The sequence below is a fragment of the Ammospiza nelsoni genome, chromosome 27 (genome assembly GCF_027579445.1).
Source record: "Ammospiza nelsoni isolate bAmmNel1 chromosome 27, bAmmNel1.pri, whole genome shotgun sequence".
Classification (NCBI taxonomy): domain Eukaryota; kingdom Metazoa; phylum Chordata; class Aves; order Passeriformes; family Passerellidae; genus Ammospiza; species Ammospiza nelsoni.
The window spans coordinates 3,858,997-3,879,708 of record NC_080659.1 but is presented as its reverse complement, the minus strand read 5'-3'; the positions used below and the strand labels follow the sequence as shown (position 1 = coordinate 3,879,708).

The following is a 20,712-nucleotide window of genomic DNA, read 5'->3' as shown; positions in this document are numbered from 1 at the left end:
AACTTGATCAGCAGCATTTCCAGGCACAGCAGATGTTCTGTCTGGGTTGTTTTCCTCAGCCCCTGCTGCTGCCTGAACTTGTGACCTGGCACCAAATGCCACCTGCAGGTGCCTGTGCTGGGGTTGTGCCTCTCCCACCTCACCTGTGCCACTTCTGGTCCCACCAGGCTCCTTCTCTGCTGTCTCTTTGCTGCTGGGTGCAGTGAAGCATCAGGGAGAAGCCAGGGTGTTGTGGTTGCCTGAAGGGTCAGACCCTAAAAATGCTGTGCTCAGACACAGTGTGTGTGTTTAAAATGACAGCTGAGGGTCCAGGTCCTTAGTTTAAGTGAAGCTGTAAACCACAAAGCTGTGAGATCTCAAACTGGTGTGGGGGTAAGAAGTGAGCAGAGTATTTCTGGTCCTTCCAGGCTCCTTCTCTGCTGTCTCTTTGCTCCTGGGTGCAGTGAAGCATCAGGGAGATGTGGCTGGCTGCTCCCTGAAGGGTCAGTCCCTAAAAATGCTGTCAGACACAGTGTGTGTGTTTAAAATAACAGCTGAGGGTCTGGATCCTCCTTTTAAGTGAAGCTGTAAACCACAAAGGTCTGAGATCTCAAACTGGTGGGGGGATAAGAAGTGAACAGAGTATTCCTGATCCTTCCAGACTTCTCTGCCTGCTCTGCTGTTTCTTTGCTCCTGGGTGCAGTGAAACATCAGGGAGAAGCCAGGATGTTGTGGCTCCCTGAAGGATCAGTCCCTAAAAATGCTCAGACACAGTGTGTGTGTTTAAAATAACGGCTAAGGCTTCAGGTCCTTTATTTAATTGAAGATATAAACCACAAAGGTCTGAGATCTCAAACTGGTGGGGGGATAAGAAATGAACAGAGTGCTGGAGGTAAAATAGATGGAATGGAAACACATGGATTGAGAGGAGGCCAGGAAAAACTGTTCAGTACCTGCTGAGCTCTTTTGAGCAGCAGTTTCTGACACTGCCCTCTGGGGCTTCTGGTAACTTTTGTTTTGAACTTAAATTGAATTTGCTGGTGGGGTGAGGTGTGTGGAAAGGTGGTGTGTTTTAAGGAGAGCTGTCTCAACCATGTTTTTCTCTTTTCCTGAAGGCCTCTGTTGGCCGGCAGAGCCCCAGGGTGGTTCCATACCCAGCCCGTGGTCTATGTCCTGGAGAGCCCTCCCTTCAGAGCGCTGCAGGTACCTCCAGCCCCACCTCCCTCTGCCTCCTGCTCTGCTTTCCAGAGGAAACAAAGTTTCTGTGATAATTTCCCTTCTCCTTGCAACATCTCCCCAGCCTGTTGGTTGATTCCCACGCCGTTTGACAGAGGAGGAAAGTGTTAAAGATGCCAAAGATCCTACAGGTGTCCATTTGGCCATTCTTCTTCTTGAGTAAGGGGTGATTACCTTGAGTAAGGGGAGATTACCTTGAGTAAGGGGTGATTACCCTTTCCCCCCCAATTTTTCCTCACTTTTATTCATGTATCCCAAGACCCCTTCCCAGATTTCACAGGATTTATCCTCAGGTGTGGTCATGGCAGGTATGGCAGAAAAGCATCTCATGGGGCTGCAAGGACAGAGAAGGGAGAAAGGGAAATCCATGAAAGTAGGAGAAAAAAAGGAATATTTGGACATTCTTGAGTAAGGAGTGATGCCAAAGCTCCTACAGGTGTCCATTTGGCCACTCTTCTTCTTAACTAAGGGGTGATTACCTTTTCCCCCCATTTTTCCTCCCTTTTATTGATGTATCCCAAGACCCCTTCCCAGATTTCACAGGATTTATCCTCAAATGTCATGGCACGTAAGACCCTGGCCAAGGTGCAATGGCACTGGCAGCAATCCCAGAAAAGCATCTCATGGGGCTGCAAGGAGGGAGAAGGGAGAGAGGGAAATCCATAAAAGTAGGGGATAAAAAGGAATATTTGGCCATTCTTGAGTAAGGGGTGATGCCAAAGCTCCTACAGGTGTCCATTTGGCCATTTTAAATTAAGGGGTGATTACCCTAAAAATGCCTCTAGGTGAAGGAGAGGCTGCAATGTGTGCACACATATTGTGAGAATCCAGTGAGGACTGACACACAAATACTCAGAAAAGCTTCAAATTCAGCTTCCAGTCAGCTGTGGGACTCAAATGTGCACAGAACCTTTGTGCTGATGAAGTGAGTGCTGCCAGTTGTGATCTCTGTTCTGCCTAATCTCTTCCTCTGGCTTATCATGCCTGCACACACACAAGAAGGGATCATCCCTGGCTTTGTTGTTGCATCTCAAGATGTGTTCCAAGTGTCCAACTCCTTCTGATCCCTGCAGTTGTGTCAATGGGCTCAGCTGATCATCGACTGAACCTGGCAGAGATCCTTTCCCAGAACTATGGTGTGAGGGAAGAAAGGGAGGAAGATGATGCTCAGGAGAAGCAGAAATCTTTAGAAGAGCTGGAGAAGAGTTTCAGTGCCTCTCAGGTAAAGGCAACAGGGGAGGGGAAGGGAAATTACCTGGAGGATTTGGTTGTTTGCTGTGTGAAGCTGTGGGTGGTCCCAGGGAGACCTGAGTGGAACACAAACTGTTCTTGGTGACAGGGAGTGTCTCTTCAGGCCAGGTACAGGGGATTTGCTGCTCCCCTTCCTCTGCTTAAATACCCTTGTGCTGTCTGGCACTTGTTTGAAATCTAGAATAAAAGATAAAGATATTTTTAAAAATGCATTGGAGTGAAATGTGACCATGTTCACAGGGGTCTTATGTTGAAGGAAGAGATGAGGATCTGACTCCGCGTTTCAGAAGGCTTGATTTATTATTTTATGATATATATTACATTAAAACTGTACTAAAAGAATGGAAGAAAAGGTTCTCATCAGAAGGCTGGCTAAACTAAGAATAGAAGGGAATGATAACAAAGGTTTGTGGCTTGGACAGAGAGTCTGAGCCAGCTGGGCTGATTTGCCAATAATTACAAACATCCACATGAGACCAATCACAGATCCACCTGTTGCATTCCACAGCAGCAGATAATCAATGTTTACATTTTGTTCCTGAGGCCTTTCAGCTTCTCAGGCAGGAGGAAAAAATCCTAAGGAAAGGATTTTTCATAAAAATATATCTGTTACAGTGAAAGTTCCTGGCTTTTCCATGCCTTTGAGAGGCACAGGTTACAGTGGGTCCCAGCAGTGTCACCTGAGACTTGCTCAGAGCCCCCAGAGGAGCTGAGCTGCCCTGTCTGTGTCCCAGCTGCTGTGCTGCCCTTGTGGTTGTTCTCTTCCTGATGCAGCTTTGTCCTCCTCTTGCTCAGAGCAGTGAAATGCCATTTGAGGAGCTGCTTGCACTGTATGGCTATGAGGCATCAGATCCCATCTCGGAGCAGGACAGTGAGAGCAATGACATCGCTCCCAACCTCCCTGACATGACTCTGGATAAGGTGAGAGCAGCTCTCTGCCTGGTGGCTGCACATGGGGTTGAGGTTTCCCCCATTTCAGAGGGCTTGGAAGGGGCCTGCCATGTTCTGGGGAGCACCAGGTGCAGAAATAAGAGTGTGAAGTGTTTAGAGAAGAAGGGACAAAGGATATCTGTTTCAAAATGTAGAAACTGTATGGAGCTTTGGTTACAAGTATTTGTACATTGATGGGGGTGTGTCAAGAGCCAGGGAAAGTCTGTATCCTCTTGTTCTAGCTCAAGTCTATAGAAAGTGGGGTTTTTTGGAGAGGGTTGGGGTTTTTTTTCTTTCTTCCTCCTTCAGGATTTTTGAGTTGTTTGCTGTGAGTGCAGCTCTACAGAAGGGGATGCTTGCTCATACTGTCTGCCTTCCATAGGAAGCCACTGATGACACTTGTTAAAGTGCTTCTAGGGAAAATAGTCTGGGTGTGGTAGGAGTGTGAGAGAGAATCTGTCTTTGGACAAGCTGTGGGAGGGTGAAGAGCTCTGTGGATGTGACCAATGCTGGCCAAAAAATGCTTTTACTCTAGTCCTCACTCCCTCTCTTATATTTTTTTTTTTAATTTAAAAATATTTTTCACTTTCTTGTTGTTGTTAAAAGGAACAAATAGCGAAGGATTTGCTTTCAGGGGAAGAAGAGGAGGAGACACAATCCTCAGCTGATGATCTGACTCCATCCGTCACGTCCCACGATGCTTCGGACTTATTCCCAAACCAGCCTGGCTGTATGTGTCACTAGTTCCTAAGTAGCTGCTGTTCACTTTTACATATGATGTGCAGGGGAGGGTGAGAATGCTTCTCTTAATTTTGTCAGTCTCCTGACATCAGATTTTCCACTTTTCCTCCTAGGGACTGTCTGCATGGCAGAGGCGTTACTGGGCTTTGGGTAGGACAGGACAGAGCGTTGATGAGCAGTGGGATGAGGGGAGAATTTGCTCAGAATACTCAGAGAGAGAGTGGGAATTGTTTTGCTGCCTGCTGTAATTGCAGTCTGAAAGATCAGTACCTCATCTGACACCTCTACAAGTGAATAAATTCAGTAGTAGTAATGGAGTGATGTGTTGTGGCAGTTCCTAAATGTTGGAATATGTGGGAAGCCAAAGCACGTGGCAGGGACTCTGCATGAAGTGATGTTATTTCTTCTGCTGTCTTGCAATAATAAGGAGTCTGAGCTTCCCCAAGTTGGCCATCCATGTGGCAAATGTCCAAATTGTTTTACCTAAAGTGAGAAAATTAAAATATAGGTAAGTCGTCATTGTAGACCATGCTGAAAGGGACTTTAGGACAGAAAATGAAGGGAAGGAGAGGGAATGTAAAGGAATAGAATTAAAAAATCCTAACTACAGATCTTTTCCTTTCCCACAAAGCAAACAACTTCCTTGCTGATGAAGACAAAGAGCCATGTTCATCACCATGTGCTTCCTCCATGGCTGAGGACTCAGAGGTGGATTCCATCCCATCCAATGAGTGTAAGAAGGTAAATGACCTGAGTGCATTGGGAAGGGGGACTCTTGAATTGGAAAAATGCACGACACCAAAGCACTGTGTTATTTCCCCAATTGGCTTGCATTTTATGGGGGGCAGTGGCAGATGTGGGTAACAAGAGGGGTTTTTAATACAATCTTGAAATTATCTTCTGATAAGGGAAGTCTGTTGTGCCTTGGTAAATTAAATCTGCAACCTTATAAAGGTGAAATGCTGTGCAGTATTCCCAGCAGGATTTACTGAGGGGGAACCACCTTTCTAAAGAGAGGAGCAGGTTTCCAAATTCATCTTGGCTGTGAAGGTTGCAGGAGAACCTCTGCATTGCTTTATTTCCACCCTTAGCTGCTTGCCATAGATCCTTTCCATTAAAACTATGTAAATGCTGAAGGTCCCCACAGTATTATCTGGTTGATAATAAATCTTCTTAGTTACCCTATCAAATAGTCAGGGTTCACCAGAAACAACAGTGACAGAGGGGGCTCCCAGTAAATAAATCAGCCTTGTAGTGGTGTAGCCCCTAAATCATGAAGTACAGCCTGCATGGAGCATTTCCCATTTCAATTTTCTCACCTCTCTCTTGTGGGATTTCAGGAGATCATGGTTGGACCTCAGTACCAGGCCACTGTTCCCATCCTCCGTTTGAACAGGCACAGGCAGAAAGGTAAGGCAGCCTCTTCTTTGTGCCTGGGCTGGGGTAGGGCTGCTGGCAGGGGGTTCTGATGGGCTCTGGATCTCCAGTCCTTGCTCTGGATCTCCAGGCTGGGCAGCTTTCAATGCTCACATTCAGATTTACTGGCTGAGTTAATAGGGATGGGAGCACAGGGACAGAATTAGTGAACCTCCCTGAGATCTGGGTTGGTGTGACAGGTTTGCAGGAGGGGGTCTCAGCTGTTGCCAAAGAGAAGGAACACTCATCTGGGGATGCTCTGATTTATTCTGACATCTTCCTTAAGTAGTGAGCACCTCCAGTGCTCCCTGGAGATGATCTGTTTCTGATTTTGGGATGTCTGCAGAGCAGACAGAGGTGCCTTGATTTGCAGATTGTGTCCAATAATGAGTGCAGTATGAGTGCCAGCTTGTTGAGCTTCTGGACAAGAAAGCTAAAACAGTTTTTATTTGCCAGGATTAATTAATCAAAACAGCAATCTTTGAGAATATGATAACAAAAACTTTTGTCAGCCAACCTTTCTGAAACAATGGAAGCAGGCTGAACCTGTGCCAAAGGCCCTAAAAGAGATATAAAGAGCTTATCTGCCTCCAAAATCAGGAGGGAACAGGCAGTGCCTTGAGAGATGTTTGTCATCTCTGGTGCCAAATTGGAGCAACCAAGCAAAGATTTCCTCCCTCCTCTGTCTTCCCCATGCATGCCCGTGCAGACCACTTCTCAAAAAGCAGCAGAATTCTCTGTTTGATTATCTTATTTCAGTGCTTTTTCTGTTAGCCTATGAGAATGAAGATCAGCTGCTTTGGGACCCAAACATCCTCCCTGAGAGGGAGGTGGAAGAGTTCCTGTACCGAGCTGTGAAGCGCCAGTGGGACGAGCTGGCTGGCAGCAGCCTGCCTGAGGGAGAGGTGGTCAAAGACAACGAGCAGGTGAGCCCAGGGCTTCCTGCAGCCCACACAGACCCAGCAGGTGCTGGCCCAACAGTGTCATGTTCCCTACAGAGGGCAGAATAAGGTCAAACTCCAGTGATCCTAAGTGAGGGTGTGAAATACGGGTCCCCTCTACCCAAATCTCATAACCTTTTTGAGATTTATTTCACACCCAAGATAGCTCAGCTACTTTAGAAGGCATAAAATCAGCAGGATGGCTTCTGTGGTAATGTTGGAAACAAAAAGGTTGTAATAAAAGCCAAAATAGCAAAGCTCTTTACAGAGAAAAAACAAGTCAGTGCAAGAGGTTCTTGCTGCTGGTAAAACTCCTCACAAAAGCCATTAGTTTCTTTGTTCTCTTCTTTTTCTAGTAAGTTAGGTGGGACGTTTTGACTTCTGTCCAGTTGAAGTGAAGTCCCCCAAGTCCTATAAGATGTCTTTCCACCTAATTGAGGAGAAAAACTTCTGAGCTTTTTTCCTTTTTAAGGGGACAAAGGATAGTTTTGTCACTTCATCAACAAGGGGCACATTCCTGTAAGGGTGTGTGCCCAGCTGTGCTCTGGGGAGGTTGGTTACTCTCCCATTGGGTGAACTGGGAAAGTCAGCAGATCAACCATTTCAGAGCAGCTGTGTTTACTTCAAGCTAGCCAGGTTAGATTCTGGTGGGATTGCATCTGTTGAGTGCCAGGGTTTGTTACCCAATGCCTTAAGTGGGGTAATCTCTGCTGATGGTCAAGGTGGGGTTAGCAGCAAGGTGGCTCCTGGGAAATGGAAATTTTACAAGACAAATGTGAGTCATGAGCGGGCTGGTTTGTGGTGTGTTGCTCAGGTAGGTGCTGGGAGTGATTTCCTTCTGTTCCCCAGGCTTTGTATGAGCTGGTGAAATGCAACTTCAATGCAGAAGAGGCGCTGAGGAGGTTAAGGTTCAACGTGAAGGTTATCAGAGGTAAGGACCCCCTTTTTTGGGTTCATCATGGCACCTAAAACTCCTTCTAGATTCTGCACATCTCCCCCAACTCTTTGTTTCCATCTCCCCCAACTCTTTGTTTCCATCTCCCCCAACTCTCTTTCTTTGCTTCTCCCCCAACTCTCTTTCTTTGCTTCTCCCCCAACTCTTTCTTTCTTTGTTTCCATCTCCCCCAACTCTTTGTTTCCATCTCCCCCAACTCTCTTTCTTTGCTTCTCCCCCAACTCTCTTTCTTTGCTTCTCCCCCAACTCTCTTTCTTTGCTTCTCCCCCAACTCTTTCTTTCTTTCTTTCCATCTCCCCCAACTCCTTCTTTCTTTCCATCTCCCCCAACTCTTTCTTTCCATCTCCCCCAACTCTTTCTTTCTGTTGCAGATGAGCTTTGTGCCTGGAGCGAGGAAGAATGTAGAAATTTTGAGCATGGCTTTAGGGTCCATGGGAAAAACTTTCACCTTATCCAAGCCAACAAGGTAAGGCTGCTCCCCCCAGGTGAGGAGCAGGGGAAGGAGGAAGGTGCTTGGGCACCACAGGTGTGTTTTGGGCCTGGGCTGACACAGGGAGTTCAGGATGGCCGAGTTCCAATCCCAGGCTTTGTGTTGACTCATGCCAGCAGGTGATGGGCTGTTCACTGCCCTGCTCTGCCTTATTTTCCAGGTGGGAGAAGTCACAAACACCACTGACCTGCATGAGTGATGTCAGTTAATTACTGATTAGCCCTTTCTGGAGTCTCAAAAGTTCTTTCCAAACTCTCAGCCCTTGCAGTACTTCTGTGAATGAGTGAGTTGAGCATGTGGATGTTTCGTAAAGTCCCCTGGGGTCCTCTAGAATGGCAGATGCTGTTGTAGGGAGAGCTGGGCCCCGGGACATGCTGCTGTGCTGGGAGTTGGCAGAACCAGAGAGTCCAGTTCTACCACTGGTTAATTGTAGGCATGTTGACGCTGGCCAGTGCCAATGGATGCAGGTTTGCTCTCTCTGCTAAGTGTGCTGCTGCTGGAAGCACAGGAAAGTCCTGCACGAGTGTGTGTGGCCCACAGGGGTCTGTGCCAGCAGCTGTGTGCTGTGGGGAGTTCCTTTCTCTTGGCCACCTCGGAAACCTCAGTACGTGCTTCTGTTCTGCAGCAATGTGTCCATAGCAATGTAAATCACTGTAATGCACTTCTAACTTTCTGTGCTGGTTAAATGGGAATTTAGCTCCTTGCTCCAGGAGATGCAAAGGATGAGGGTGGGCTGTCCTGACTGGGGTGTTTCTCCTCAGGTCCGCACGCGGTCGGTGGGTGAGTGCGTGGAGTATTATTACATGTGGAAAAAATCAGAACGTTATGACTACTTCACTCAGCAGACTCGTCTAGGAAGGAAGAAGTACGTCCTCCACCCTGGAGCCACGTGCGTGGAATATTCTCACACTAAAATTAGTAATGTTAACCTCCCCATGAAGATTCCTGCTGCAAAGCACCTCCGCTTAACAGACTGCGCTTTCTTCTCCAGAAGGTTTCTGGGGTGGGAGGATGGAGGGATGCACGGGGAGTTCTCAGAGCACAAACACTCACTTGGTGTGGGGAGGGAAGATAAAAGAGCTCTGAACTTTCTCATCCTTTTCTGTGTGTCAAAAGTAGTTTTGTTCCAAGCACATCCACAAAAGGCTGGGGACAGGGATTCAGAGCTGACTTTGAAAGAACTCTGCTTGATGAGGTTTTGGGAAGGGAGCTTTTTAAATTCCAAAATGCATTTATTTCTGGTGGTTTGGAACCTGAATTAATTTCCCTTTGAGGCAAATTCTTCCCTTTGAAATGTATGCTAATTACCGAAAGTACTTTTCAAAATACACCTTTTCAAAAAAGTTGAAACGGAAATCTCTTAATAGGTCAAAATGAAATATTGAAGCTGAATCAATTAAAAATATCAGATGAAGGCTTAGAATTTTTTTTTTTTTTTAATTCTGATGCAACACAGGAAAATACCTGAAATCTTAAATCTTCCCAGGGTGGAAAAATATATTTCTCATCAGTTGCTCTTTGCTGGCACACTGAGGACCCACCGCAGTCATTGCATGAAACTGGGTGTTCTCACCCAAACTGGGTGTTTGTTCATGGATTTATTTCCCTTTGGAACAGGCTGAAGCTCACAGAATTGGGGGCAAAGCTCTTTAGGAAGCTGGAGAGTTCATTTTGGTTTATCATGGGCTGGTCTTGGCCATGCTGTTACCTGAGATCACCTCCTCAGGGCTCTGAGAGCAGGGAGGGATGGACATTCATTCCAGTGATGTCTCTACAGTGCCATTGCTCTATTTGTTGATGGGTTTTAGTCCCAGTCACCTTTCTCCTGCCTGCTCAGCACCTGGTGGCAAGGCTCTCTCTGTTTCCCCACAGGGATTTCACTGACAATGACCTGGATGGGGTTGAAGTGGAAAACACAAATCGTTCTCGGAGCTCCCCACCAATTCCCTCTGCAGCTGGCTGCCTGGATGCTCACTTTGGGCAGGATCAGATAGCAATTGAGAGCACAGGTAATTCCTTTTTGTCTGTCTGCTATGGGGTTTTGGTGTCAGCAGGAGTCTTGTTTGTCTCTGCACTGACCAGGGGTGACTGTAAAACAGTTCTGGGCTAGGAGGGGTGGCCTAAATCATTCCCCAAACAAAAGGATCACCTGAATGAGCTGCTGCCAAAGCTCTGACACAGACAGCTCCTCCAGAGGCTGGGTTAAGGCCCCAGAAGTGAGGTGCAAGCTGCTTTCACACAGAGCTGGCTGTGAGAAGATCTCCAGGGAGCCCCACATGGGTTCATTCCCTCACTGTCCTCCTGCAGATGAAAGCTTTATGTTGGCAGCTCCCAGGGGTTGTTGGCACGAGGGGATAGGATTTAGGGTTTGGCTTATCTTGTAGTGTGTCTGTGAGGTTTCCTTTAATTTCCATAGAAACACTGATGGCCTCCCATCTGCTGTGGGCATCTTGCCTTCCCTCGGTGGGGGCTGATGGGGGAATCTTGGTTGCTGTAACAAAGAAACACTTGTGCCACCTAACAAATACCATCTTGGGCATTGTGGACTCACTTTGAATTTGACTTTCTTGTTCTTCTCTCTGTCCCCACCTGAGCAGAGCCCCTGAGCGTGGAGAGCACAGCCTGCAGCCTGGGCAGCATCAGTGAGTCAGGGCAGGGCTATGAATGCAGCACCCCCTCGGAGACAAACTGCTCCTTTGACCCCTCGGAGGAGACACCCTCAGGGGCTGTCCCTGTGCCCTGCCCACGTCACTCTGTCACCCCCTCCGAGCCCGAGCTCTTCGCTTTGCCACCCGCGGCACCAGGACTGGCAGAGAAGCAGGAAACGTTGCAGAACTCTGGTGAGACAATAACCATGGACTTCACTCTCCCTGCAGACATTAATGAGGAGTTGCCTTTAATTGCTGGAGCTGTGGATTTGGACAGAGACCCTGAGGCAGTGGTGGCCCCTGCTCAAGTGTCCTTATCGGTCACAGATTTCGGTCTCATTGGCATTGGAGATGTAAATACTTTCCTGACTGCTCATCAGGCTTGCCCAGCACCTGTGGCTCACTCAGAGCCTCTGTCACAGTGAAAGTCTCCAGTCACAAATTTGTCACAGACCCAGCAAGGACTTTGACCTGACTGAGTGAAATTCTGGAACTTCCACTGTCCTGTAGGGACAGTTTGGAGCTGTCGGTCGGAATCCGTCTTTCCATCCTTCTTGATCCAAGGCTACAGTGAAACCAAACACCTTTCTGCTCCAGTGTATCCTGACACAGTTGTGCAAAGTGGTGGCTGGCTTTCCTGAGTAGGGAGGTCCCTCACCCCCCTCCTGTGCTGGCCGTGTGTCACCCTGGGTGATGCCAGTCTGCTCAGACAGTCCCTGCCTCGGGATGGGGACGTGTCCCTTGGCCCCAGAGGGACAGTCTGAGGTGCTTTGAGAAGAGAGATGTGTCACCATCATGGTGAGGGTGCAGGCTGGGGGTCTGAGAGCCTGGGAGGGCTGCAGGGCAGTTTCCTGCAGAGATGGGCACGGTGATGCCAAGGGAGGCTGATCCCTCCTCCATGGGCAGCGTGCTGCAGAAGGAGCCACTCACCCTGTCCTCCTCCCAGCAGCCATGGACAGGACAGACACACAGCTGCTGATGGATGGAAACACTGCTGTGAGCAGTGAGTAAGGGGGTCATGCTGCTGACAAGTGCTTTGGATATGCTGGAGGGGGGAAAATAATCTAGGACATCTCCCATCACCTGTGCACAGCCCCTGGGACCACAGCAGGCTCAGGGAAGGGGTGGCCTGGCTGGCAGTGTCACCTTGAGTCCTGCCTGGGACACTATCCCAGGCTTTAGAGAGAGGAATGGGACAAGCTGGGCATTAAGGACCATGACAGCAGCTGGGCTGTCATGCCAGGAGCTCTGGCAGCAGCCACGTGTTCTGACTCCACCAGCTGCAAGTGGGACATGGCCTGGCCCAGCCCTTGGGCAGAAATGTCAGGGGTTGGAAGGAGATGCTGTGTGTGCAGCAGCATCGTGTGCACTCGAGTCCTTCTCACCTCCCTGTGCAGTGCTGGGCCAGGGAGAATTTCTGTGGGGAGGAGCAGGAGGTTGTGGACTCAGAGTGCTGCTGGCCAAGAGCTGCTGCTGCTGCTGGCAGGGGATGACCTGATCTTGTCTGGGCTGAAGTGCCAGAGGGTAGAATGCAGGTGAAAACATCTGTAACTTCCCAGTTTGTTCCAGCAGTTTGTCAGCAGAGGGAGGAGGTTGCTCAGCTCCCAGGGTGTCTGGGATGTGGGTGTTAGCACAGTCCCACAGCATCCCTGTGCCACAAAACAGGCTGTGCTGAGAGGAAGGTGTGTCTTCTCTTGCCATGGAAGGTGCCAGGTGCTGTGCAGAGCCCCAGGAGCCTGTCCTTGGCTGTGCTGGAGTCCAAAGCTGCTTCAGTTCCCAGGTGTGTTGCAGGTGTGGGGTTGGCCATGGCTCAGTTGTTCCCATTCCCTTTTTCCCATGCAGGGAATTCTCTGTGCTCACCTGCTGGGCAAAGCTCCCACAAGAGCTGTGTTTCCTCCAGCTGTCCTCTGCAGCTGGGAAGGGGCTTGGGTTGAGGGTTTTGGTGAATTTGGGGCTGTGATTTCGGTACATTTGGCAGGTACCTAAACCCAGGAGGCTGCACCTTCCTTTACCTGGCTCTGGGAAGTTGTGCCCAGCCCTGCAGCAGGAGCAGGAAGACAGCATCAATGGGATGTCAGGATTGGAGCTTGTCTCACCTCCTAAGGCCCAGATGTGGTCTGTGTGCTTTGGCAGGGGTTTGCTTTGGTGCCCAGCTCTGTGCTGAGCCCCAGGCATGGCCAGAGGTGCTGAGCAGGGGCCTCCCCCTGTCCTCTGCTGGGAACAGAGAGCAAACACGAGTGCCTGCTCCACAGTGGAACTGCCCAGGCTGTGATTCCCCTTTCCTGGGGGTGAGAGGAGGCTCCTTGGCTGCAGGGAGAAGAGGAGGCAGGGTGAGAGCTCAGGCAGCCCTCCCAGGGAGGGCCAGGCCTTGGCATCTCCTCCATAGGCTGAGAACATTCTTACTTTTCCTGAAACCATTTTTTCTTTTGGTTTATTTCAAGCCCTAGTGAAAGGAGAGGGGAGCTGGCTGAGGCAGAAATCTCTCGATGTCCTTCAGTGTTGTTTACAGATTTGCATGGGGTCTTTCAACATGAGTGCAGCGCTTTTTCCACATAACTTTGAGGGAGAGGGGTGAGAAAGGCTGGGACAGGGAGGGGGTTTGGTTCTGGTTGGTTGTTTTTTTTTTTTTTTTTTTTGGTTGGGGTTTTCTTTTTTCCTTCTTACAAAGCACATTCACTTTGAGCCGCTCCCAATGCTGGACTCTTTTCTCCCTTGCCCCCCAGCCCTACACTGTGAAGTGACACTGCCTTGAAGACCCCTCGCCATTATTTATTTAATTAAAAACCTAATTTGAAAGTGAGTCAGAAGTCTGTCTTCTTTTTAGAGGCCAAGATGCAGCAGTCCAGCGTACAATGATGACAAAACAAGAACAGAGGTCCCTGCCTCTGCTGTCTGATCCTCTCCTGCCCTCCACAAGCGCTCTCCTCCAGGCAGGGCAGGATTCCCTGTGCCAGGGGTGCCATCCCAGCATGGGAGGAGGCCCAAAGTTTTCCCTCCCTGTGCTGGAGCTGGAGGGAGCTGTTTGTTCCTCTCACAGGTCCCCCAAATGCCGGTGCCAGGGCTGGGGTGTTGAAATGCAGGGGTGCCTCCAAACTTCAACCAGAACAAGCTCCTAGAGGCAAGTGGAGTGTTCCTGCTGCAACTGCGTTGTGTTTTCCCACCACAGTCCCTCTGTTCCATCACAGACTCCTTAAATTCTCTTCTCTTGCTTCTGCCTGTCCTGAGGCTGCCCTGAGGGCTCCAGCTCTGCCCAGACACGAGGCAGAGTACCAGGTGGGTACGAGGGTGGGCACAGCCCAGGGCAGGAGGGACAGGAGCGGGTTCCTCCCTTCTTTAAGGCCCCGATGAGCAGCGGGAACCTCGGGTTGGAGTTCGGCTGGGACCGCGATCCCTCCTTGGCATCCTTGGACACCAAACGCTGGTTTCAGCCCTGCGTGACCCGAGGCGGTGAGAGCAGCAGGACCGGATCTCCAGGACATTAAAGACCCCGGGACAGGGTCCTGGCCGGATTCCGCAGTTCCCCAGGGTCCGGGCTGGATTCCGCAGCTCCGGGGCCGGGTTCGGGCTGGATTCCGAAGCCCTCCGGGATCCGGGACAGGCTCCGGGCCGGTTCTGCCGCCCCCGGGATCCGGGGCAGATCCGGGCCGGTGTCCCCGGGCCCGGCTGCAGCGGCGGCACTCGGACAGCAGAGGGCGACACCGCGCCACGCCCGGGCCCGCCCGCTCCCCGCGGGACCCGCCCGGAGCCACCGGAGCCGCCCGGGCCCCGCGACACCCCCGGGACCGGCCCGGTCCCGCTCCGCTGTCACATCTGTGTCCCCACGGTGGCCCGGCCCGGGGCGTTTAATCTTCACATCTTCGACACAGCCTGGGCATCCACCCAGCTCTCCTTCCTCGGGGCTCTCAGTTTGCTTGGGGTCTGCAGGCAGCGTGTGTGGGGCAAATCCTGCCCCAGCCGTGTGCCAGGAACCCCGCGGCACCGGGGCACATCAGGGCAGGGGAAAGCTGTGACAGAGCCGCTCCGTGGTTCTGTTCCCCCTCCTGGAACTCGAGAGTATTCCCAGCTCTCTCGGCTTCCCACAAACAGCCTTGACATTCCGCGCAGGCCGCTCAGCCGCGCTTCAATCGCCCGCATTATCAGCCATGGGTGGTTTCTGTGTTATTTGTTTCCTTCCCGACATCCGGCCTGGAGCAAACAGCCGGGATGCGACAGTCCCTGCTCCCAGCGGGGAATTGCTGCGCTCCAGCCCTTGCTCCTGTCCCCATTCTGGGTTTCAGCACGTCCCCAAACCCACCGGGAAGCACCGGGAGCCCCCAGGACGTCGGAGGCTCAGAAAATACAGCCAAATATCTCAGCGGCTAAATCAGCTCGCCCTGTGTGCTCACCCCGGTGTGTGATCATCCACAGGCTCCTGGACATCCCTGCTTCCCCTCAGGAACCCATCTCGGACCGAGCCAAGCCGCTTTGTCCAAGACTGTCCCGTCTGTACAAACCCCCGCCAGCGCACCCAGCGCATTTCAGGGGCAGAATTTTCCTTTTTCTCCCTCCTTTTCTCCTCGGGACATAGCCCCGAGGCGGGTGGGACTCGAGCGGCTCCCGAAGCGGCCTCGCTCGCTTTCTTCTCCCCCTTCCCCTCGGTAGGGAGCCGGGCCAGGCGGGGTGGGCACCGGGGGGCTCCGGAGGGCCGAACACCGGAACGGGGCCGGAGGAAACGGCGGGGAGCGAGCGGGGTTTGGCTCCAGAGGGGTCCCGGCCCCACCGAGCCCCACACCTGCCCCGGGCCCGCCGCTGCCGCCCCGCCCCGGCCCTGGGCGGGGGCACCGGGCCCCGCCCCGCCCGGACTTTACCTCCCGGCCGGGCCCGCGCCGTTCCGGGCCATGTGAGGCGCGGGGCCGGGCCGCGGGGCCGCAGCGGCTGCGGGATGGAGCGCAGGAAGGTCTTCGTGGCGCTCGACGTGCTGTGCCTGGCGGTCGGTGAGGGCTCCGTGCCGGTGCTCTGCCCGCCGCGGGCGGCTCCGGAGCGGCTCCGGTGGGGCTGGGCTGGGGCCAGGTCCGCCGGAGGTACCGGGGCTCCGCGATCCCGCCGCGCTCTGCCCGGTGTCCGCCACCTGTCCGGCGGGGTCCGGTGCTCCGGGCCTCCACCGGGACCCACCGGCGGCGCTGGCGCCTCCCGCCCTACCCCAACCGGGACCCTCCCGGTTCTCGGGGCTGTTCCCTTTTCCGGGAACGGTCCCAAGGGAGGGTGGGAGCCCGGTCTGTCGCTGTCCGGGACGATCCCTCGGCTCGGGCGGCACCGAGACGGCTCCGCCGCCGCCCTGGCCGCCTGCCCGCCGCCGAGCGCGGCGCTCCGCGGGGCCGGTGGGTTCGGAGCGCCCCTTTAGGACCCCCCTGCTCCTTCCAGTGCCGGTAAATGTTTCTAAAAGTGCCGTGCAAGGAAGTAACGAATTAAGACGGACTAAAAATAAAGGCCCGGCTTGGGATCGCGGCTGGAGCTTCCCCGGCTGCGGGGCGGCGGCACAGGCCGGGTCCCGGTTTCCCCTCCCGTGGGCCGGCCGGTGCTTTATATTTTTAGGGGAGCTTTTTCTGGAGTATGAAATTATCCGGGAGGAAAATTGGTGTCTAATTTGAGCTGAAAATGGACGTCTGAGGTGTGCGAGGAGGGAGGAGGGACTGGGGCCGGTTCCGTGCCCCCGGCGGGGGTGGCGGGGCAGCCCCCGGTGCTTCATCCCCCGCGGTCCCTCCCGTTCGCTCGGTGGGAGCGGGGACGGGCGGGGACAAAGGTGCGGGCTCCCGGGAGACGGAGGAACAAGGGGAGGCGGAAACCACCGGGAAAGGCGGAACTGGGAGAGGAGCCCGGCCTAAGGTGGCCTCCGGGGAGGGGGGGGGGCGCTTCCCTGGGGAGCGTCCTGGGCTCGTCCTTGGCTGTCCCTGAGCAGGGATGGAGCAGGGGCTGGCACGACTGATATGCCACACAGAGACCCCAAAACCCCTCTGGATCTGGGGGTACTTCCGTCCTGGGTGAGCTCACAGCTGCCCCAGCGTGCTGTGTGGAAAATCCTCCTTGTCCAGGCTGACCCAGCCAGCACAGCCTCTCTGCAGAGCCCGCAGGAGCTGGGGGAGAGGAGAGGCTGACAGGAGGATGAGGGGAGCAAGCCAAGTGCAGTGAAGTCCTGTTGTGCCTGGGTTGGGTCATGTTCAGCATCTCCCAGTGCTGCCTCTCCTGGAGCTGCTGTGGGACCATCTGGGGGCCCTTCCCTGCCATAAAACACGTTTACAAGATGCCTGTGCTCGTTAATTTTATCAGCTCTGTCCCCCCAGGCTGGGCAGTGTGAGGAGAGGGCACAGGCTCGGTTCTTGCCCCTGCTGTGCCTGGGGAGGAGCGGGGCAGCCCTGGGGGCTCCGTGGGTGCCCGTTTGTGGCTGTCCCCTGTGGTATCTGGGTGCTGCAGGCATCTGGGAGCTCTGATAGGGCCCTATCGCTCTCAGGGCAGTGTGCTGGTGGGTTCAGGTCCTGCTGCCCTGGGTACAGGTGGCTCAGGAATTCATTCTTTGGGGGGATCCCTCCCTGGCATCGAGGAGCAGAGACTTAGGGGTGAGAGATGCGTGCTGGCTGCTGTCCCCAGCCCTCACCTCTGTGTGCCTTGCAGCGTCTCTGCCCTTCATCATCCTCACTCTGGTGAACTCCCCCTACAAGCGAGGCTTCTACTGCAACGATGACTCCATCCGTTACCCCTACAAGGCTGACACCATCACCCACGGCCTCATGGCCGGGGTCACCATCAGCTGCACTGTCATCATCGTAAGGAACTGCCACCCCTTCCCTCCAGGACAGGGTCAGGTTGTATCTGGGGGCTCAGCAGAGCCACCTCCAGAGCTCTGAATGGGCAGCAACACCCTCAGCTGAGCCCTGCTCTGCTTTGGAGTGGGGAGAGACGCATCCCATGGGATGGAGAGAGGGTCTGTGGGCTCCTGTGCAGGTGGATGCCAGGGTGGATGCTCTGCCACAAACCCAAAGCATCCTGCACCCCTGGGGAGCTGCTCAATAGCCCCCAGCCCTCACGTCTGCACCCCTGGGAGCTGCTCGTTGTGACCGTGTTCACAGGGGTCTCAGGTTGAGGGAAGAGATGAGGATCTGACTTTATGGTTTAGAAGGTTTGATTTAGTATTTTATGGTATATATTACATTAAAACTATACTAAAAGAATAGAAGAAAGGATTTCATCAGAAGGCTAGCTAAGAATAGAAAAAGAAAGAAAAATCATAACAAAGGTTTGTGGCTCAGACTCTGTCCAAGCCAGCTGACTGTGATTGGCCATTAATTAGAAACATCCAACATGGGCTAATCAAAGATCCATCTGTTGCATTCCACAGCAGCGGATAATCAATGTTTACATTTTGTTCTTGAGGCTTCTCAGGAGGAAAAATCCTAAGGAAAGGATTTTTCATTAAAGATGTCTGTGACAGCTCACAGCCCCCAGCCCTCACCTCTCCCCCTGCTCTCTGCAGATCACATCAGGGGAGGCATACCTGGTCTACACCGAGCGTCTCTACTCCAAATCAGAGTACAACAATTACCTGGCTGCCCTCTACAAGGTGGTTGGCACCTTTCTCTTCGGGGGAGCCATCAGCCAGTCCCTGACTGACCTGGCCAAGTACATGATCGGCCGTCTGAGGCCAAACTTCCTGGCTGTGTGCAACCCTGACTGGTCCAAGGTGAACTGCTCCATCTATGTGCAGCTGGAGAACGTGTGCCAGGGGGAGAGCAGGAATGTCACCGAGTCCAGGTGAGCCAGGGTGACACAGGATGGGTCTCTGCCACCTGCTCACAGTGGCAGCCCCAGGGCAGGAGTCTTGTGGGGACCAGCTGGGGGCTCGCTTGTGGTGGGGTTCACAGGATGAGGGAAGAGTTGAGAATGTTGACTCCATGTTTCAGAAGGCTTGATTTTTATTTTATTTATTTTATTGTTTATTTTGATTTTTTTATTTATTATATATATGATATTAAAACTATACTAAAACTATATTATATATATAATTTAATATATACATATTATATATATTAATATTATATATGTATATATTATATATGTAATAGATATATATTTATATATTATATATAATATATAGATATGTATATATTATATATACATATATAATGATATATACTATATATAATATATACTATATTATATACACTATATTATATTAAAACTATACTAAAAGAATAGAAGAAAGGATTTCATCAGAAGGCTAGCTAAGAATAGAATAGGAATTAATAACAAAGGCTTGTGACTGATTGAGACAGTCTGGACAGCTGGACTGTGATTGGCCATTAATTAGAAACAACCACATGAGACCAATCACAGATGCACCTGTTGCATTTCACAGCAGCAGATAACCATTGTTTACATTTTGTTCCTGAGGCCTCCCAGCTTCTCAGGAGAAAAAATCCTAAGGAAAGGACTTTTCAGCAAATATCATGGCTACACTCACTCATGGCCTGACCCATCCCTTTTTGCCCCACAGATTGTCCTTCTACTCAGGACACTCCTCCTTTGGGATGTACTGCATGGTGTTCCTGGCGGTGAGTGCTGTGCCATGGAGCCCCTGCATCTCCCACACCCCAAATCCCCCATCCCTGGGGGGCTGCTGACCCTGCCCTGGCTGAATCCTCCCTTCTCTGCCCCCCAGCTGTACGTGCAGGCCCGCCTGGTGGGGAAATGGGCCCGGCTGCTTCGTCCCACCATCCAGTTCCTCCTCATCGCCTTCGCCATCTACGTGGGCTACACGCGGGTGTCCGACTACAAACACCACTGGAGCGACGTGCTGGTGGGGCTGCTGCAGGGGGCTCTCATTGCCGTCCTCATTGTGAGTGTCCCTCTGCAGCCTCCTGTCCCTCCTGCCTCTGGGAGCCCCTCAGGAACCCCGGCAGACAGCGGGGGACACTCTCTGTGCCCCGAGGGTGCTGGGAGCAGCCAGGCTGGTCAGAAGAGACACCAGAGACATCAGGAGAGGATAAAAGGGCTGACTCTTAGCAGGGGTTAATCCAAGGTTTTATTTGGAGCTCCCACACCTCGGGGGGCTCCTGCTGAGAGCCTCCAGAGAGGTGCCAAGGTTGCATTTAAAGGGAGGTGGAAATCTAAAGTAGATAACGTTTACTGACCAATAAGAAAAATTAAGGTATGGATAATGGGAAATGGACATTTAGGTCAGTGTATGGGGTAACACTTGGGGGGCTGACCCCTGGCCTCTGGGTAATCATTTGATGTCCTGGAGGAAAGTTCTAGGTGGAGGGGATGGGATGCTGAGTCAGGGAGAGAGCCAGGGTGGGATTTGGGGGTGATCTCGGCAAAGGAAAGGGATCACACAGGTAGAGGGAGGGGGTACATTTGGGAAAAATATGGGGATACAAAAACAAAACTATTACAAAGGATAAAAACACACTACAACGAGCTCATAAGCTCCTGCCTGGCCTGACCAAGTGTCCCCAAACCATTTTTTTTTCAGGTTCACTACGTCTCTGACTTCTTCAAGCAGCGTCCGCCCCGGCAGTGCGAGGAGAAGGACCCGGAGCGCAAACCCAGCCTGCCCCTGACCCTGACTGACCCTGACCACAATCACTACAGCTACAGGGGAGCCCCGTGAGCCAGCCCTGCCCCTTGCCGTGCTCCTGGCTCTGGGCACAGCTGGCTCTGGGCACAGCTGGCTCTGCCTTCACCATTGGCCCCACGGCTCCGGTGCCTCTGGCTGTCACTGACACGGGTGGGACAGCCCTGCCCGCTCCCACGTGCCCATGGCGCTGCCAGCACCCTGCCCATGGGGAGGGGATGTCCTCCCCGTCTGTGCGCCTGAGTCACACCCCAAGGCTGCTGTCCCAGCCCTCTGTGAGGAGGGAGGGAGGGGAGGGTGGCACGTGGGGGTGGATTTTGGATTTATTGGGCTGGCGGAGCACAACAGCAAACTCCTGGGGTGGGAAGGCTGAGCTTGCCTGGGCCCAGTGTATGTTGTCCCTGTCAAATGATCCAGCCGTACACAAGTACAAATCCTCACAGGCACAGAGGGAGCAGGAGGGCTAGCTGTAGTGTTTTGGAGAGGATTAAAGCAATCCAGAGCTCTTCTCTGCTCCA

General features: G+C 52.4%; 2 protein-coding genes across 5 annotated transcripts; both read left to right on the top strand.

The window, feature by feature from the left end:
- Window positions 1-961: 961 nt before the first annotated feature.
- On the top strand, window positions 962-13,366 carry MIER2 (MIER family member 2). Of its 3 annotated transcripts, none has more exons than XM_059489959.1 (12): window positions 962-1,182; window positions 2,289-2,437; window positions 3,262-3,387; window positions 4,003-4,126; window positions 4,769-4,878; window positions 5,478-5,547; window positions 6,328-6,479; window positions 7,344-7,425; window positions 7,821-7,915; window positions 8,701-8,828; window positions 9,812-9,948; window positions 10,537-13,366. In XM_059489959.1, exons 2-12 carry the CDS (start codon window positions 2,297-2,299, stop codon window positions 11,010-11,012), a joined length of 1,641 nt encoding a protein of 546 aa, XP_059345942.1. In that variant the 5' UTR covers window positions 962-1,182; window positions 2,289-2,296; the 3' UTR covers window positions 11,013-13,366. The 3 variants fall into 3 exon arrangements, with proteins under 3 accessions (XP_059345942.1, XP_059345941.1, XP_059345943.1); XM_059489958.1 differs by having other exon boundaries at window positions 6,313-6,479; XM_059489960.1 differs by having other exon boundaries at window positions 1,136-1,182; window positions 3,267-3,387; window positions 6,313-6,479.
- Window positions 13,367-15,410: 2,044 nt separating this feature from the next.
- PLPP2 (phospholipid phosphatase 2) lies at window positions 15,411-20,469 on the top strand. 2 transcript variants are annotated; one of them, XM_059489932.1, is made up of 6 exons: window positions 15,411-15,560; window positions 17,233-17,384; window positions 18,092-18,369; window positions 19,112-19,169; window positions 19,277-19,453; window positions 20,093-20,469. In XM_059489932.1, exons 1-6 carry the CDS (start codon window positions 15,509-15,511, stop codon window positions 20,228-20,230), a joined length of 855 nt encoding a protein of 284 aa, XP_059345915.1. In that variant the 5' UTR covers window positions 15,411-15,508; the 3' UTR covers window positions 20,231-20,469. The 2 variants fall into 2 exon arrangements, with proteins under 2 accessions (XP_059345915.1, XP_059345916.1); XM_059489933.1 differs by lacking the exon at window positions 15,411-15,560 and adding an exon at window positions 15,643-15,992.
- The last annotated feature ends 243 nt before the right edge of the window (window positions 20,470-20,712 follow it).